Source organism: Eimeria mitis, genomic scaffold, assembly GCF_000499745.2.
Source record: "Eimeria mitis Houghton genomic scaffold, Emh_scaff1332, whole genome shotgun sequence".
Lineage (NCBI taxonomy): Eukaryota > Apicomplexa > Conoidasida > Eucoccidiorida > Eimeriidae > Eimeria > Eimeria mitis.
Window position 1 is genome coordinate 1 of NW_013568797.1, and position 1,003 is coordinate 1,003.

Below are 1,003 nucleotides of genomic sequence, written 5' to 3' on the forward strand. Positions count from 1 at the left end.
CCGCGGCAACGGCGGCAGCAGCAGCAGCTGCTGCTGCAGCAGCGCAGCAAAACTTTCTTGTCGAGGTAGAGCCGAAACTCCTTTTGCTGCTGCATCATCTCACGGAGACCAGAGCAGCCGCAGTAGCCCCAGGAGCGCTGCAGCCGCAGCAGCAGCAGGAGCAGCACGACAACGCTTAGGCATAATAAAGTCCGAAGCAAGCGACGTAGCAGCAGCGGCTGCTGCATCAACGGCAGCAGCAGAATAAATAGCAGTAGCAGCAGCAACAACAGCAGCAACCGCAACAACAGCAGCAACGACAGCAACAGCAGCAGCAGAACGAGGATAGAGCTCGGAGGTGGTGTTCGTACAGCTCAGCAAAATGTCGCCTTATCAGTATCTCTTCAAGTATATCATCATTGGCGACACAGGTAGATGCATGCGTATAAACTCTAAACCCTAAACCCTAAACCCTAAACCCTAGAGCATAAATCCTAACCATGCAAACAACCGTTGATGCTTTTAGGTTTCGGGTGTTGGGTTTGTTTGTTGACGTGTATCTTCGAGCGGCGAGATGAAGCATGACGACTAGGGTTTAGGGTTTAGGGTTTAGGGTTTAGGGTTTGGTGTTCAGGCGTAGGAAAGAGCTGTCTGCTGCTGCAGTTCACAGACAAACGCTTCAGAACGGACCACGACCTGACCATTGGCGTCGAGTTTGGGGCCCGCCTCATTCAGATAGACGGGAGACAAATTAAACTACAAATCTGGGACACGTACACCCCAACACCCTAAACCCTAAACCCTAAACCCTAAACCCTGGCCTCCTGCGGGCCAAGGGCCGCGCTCGGGAGATGCTCAACAACCCCTTCAGTGCCGCCTCTTAGAAATCCTTGCTGCTGCTTCTTCTCACTATCCTGCTGCTGCTGCTAGTGCTGCTCCTGCTACTGCTGCTGGTGCTGCTAATGCTGCTGCTGCTGCTGCTAATGTTGCTGCTGCTGCTGCTGCTGCAGCGCGGGTCAGGAGT

General features: G+C 53.7%; 1 protein-coding gene across 1 annotated transcript; it reads left to right on the top strand.

Annotated features, from left to right (window-relative positions):
- Window positions 1-361: 361 nt before the first annotated feature.
- EMH_0034830 (Small GTP binding protein Rab2, related) lies at window positions 362-771 on the top strand (the record flags this gene model as incomplete). Its single annotated transcript, XM_013494915.1, has 2 exons — window positions 362-410; window positions 614-771. The coding sequence occupies 2 exons, from the start codon at window positions 362-364 to the stop codon at window positions 769-771; spliced, it is 207 nt and encodes a 68-aa protein (XP_013350369.1).
- Window positions 772-1,003: the final 232 nt, after the last annotated feature.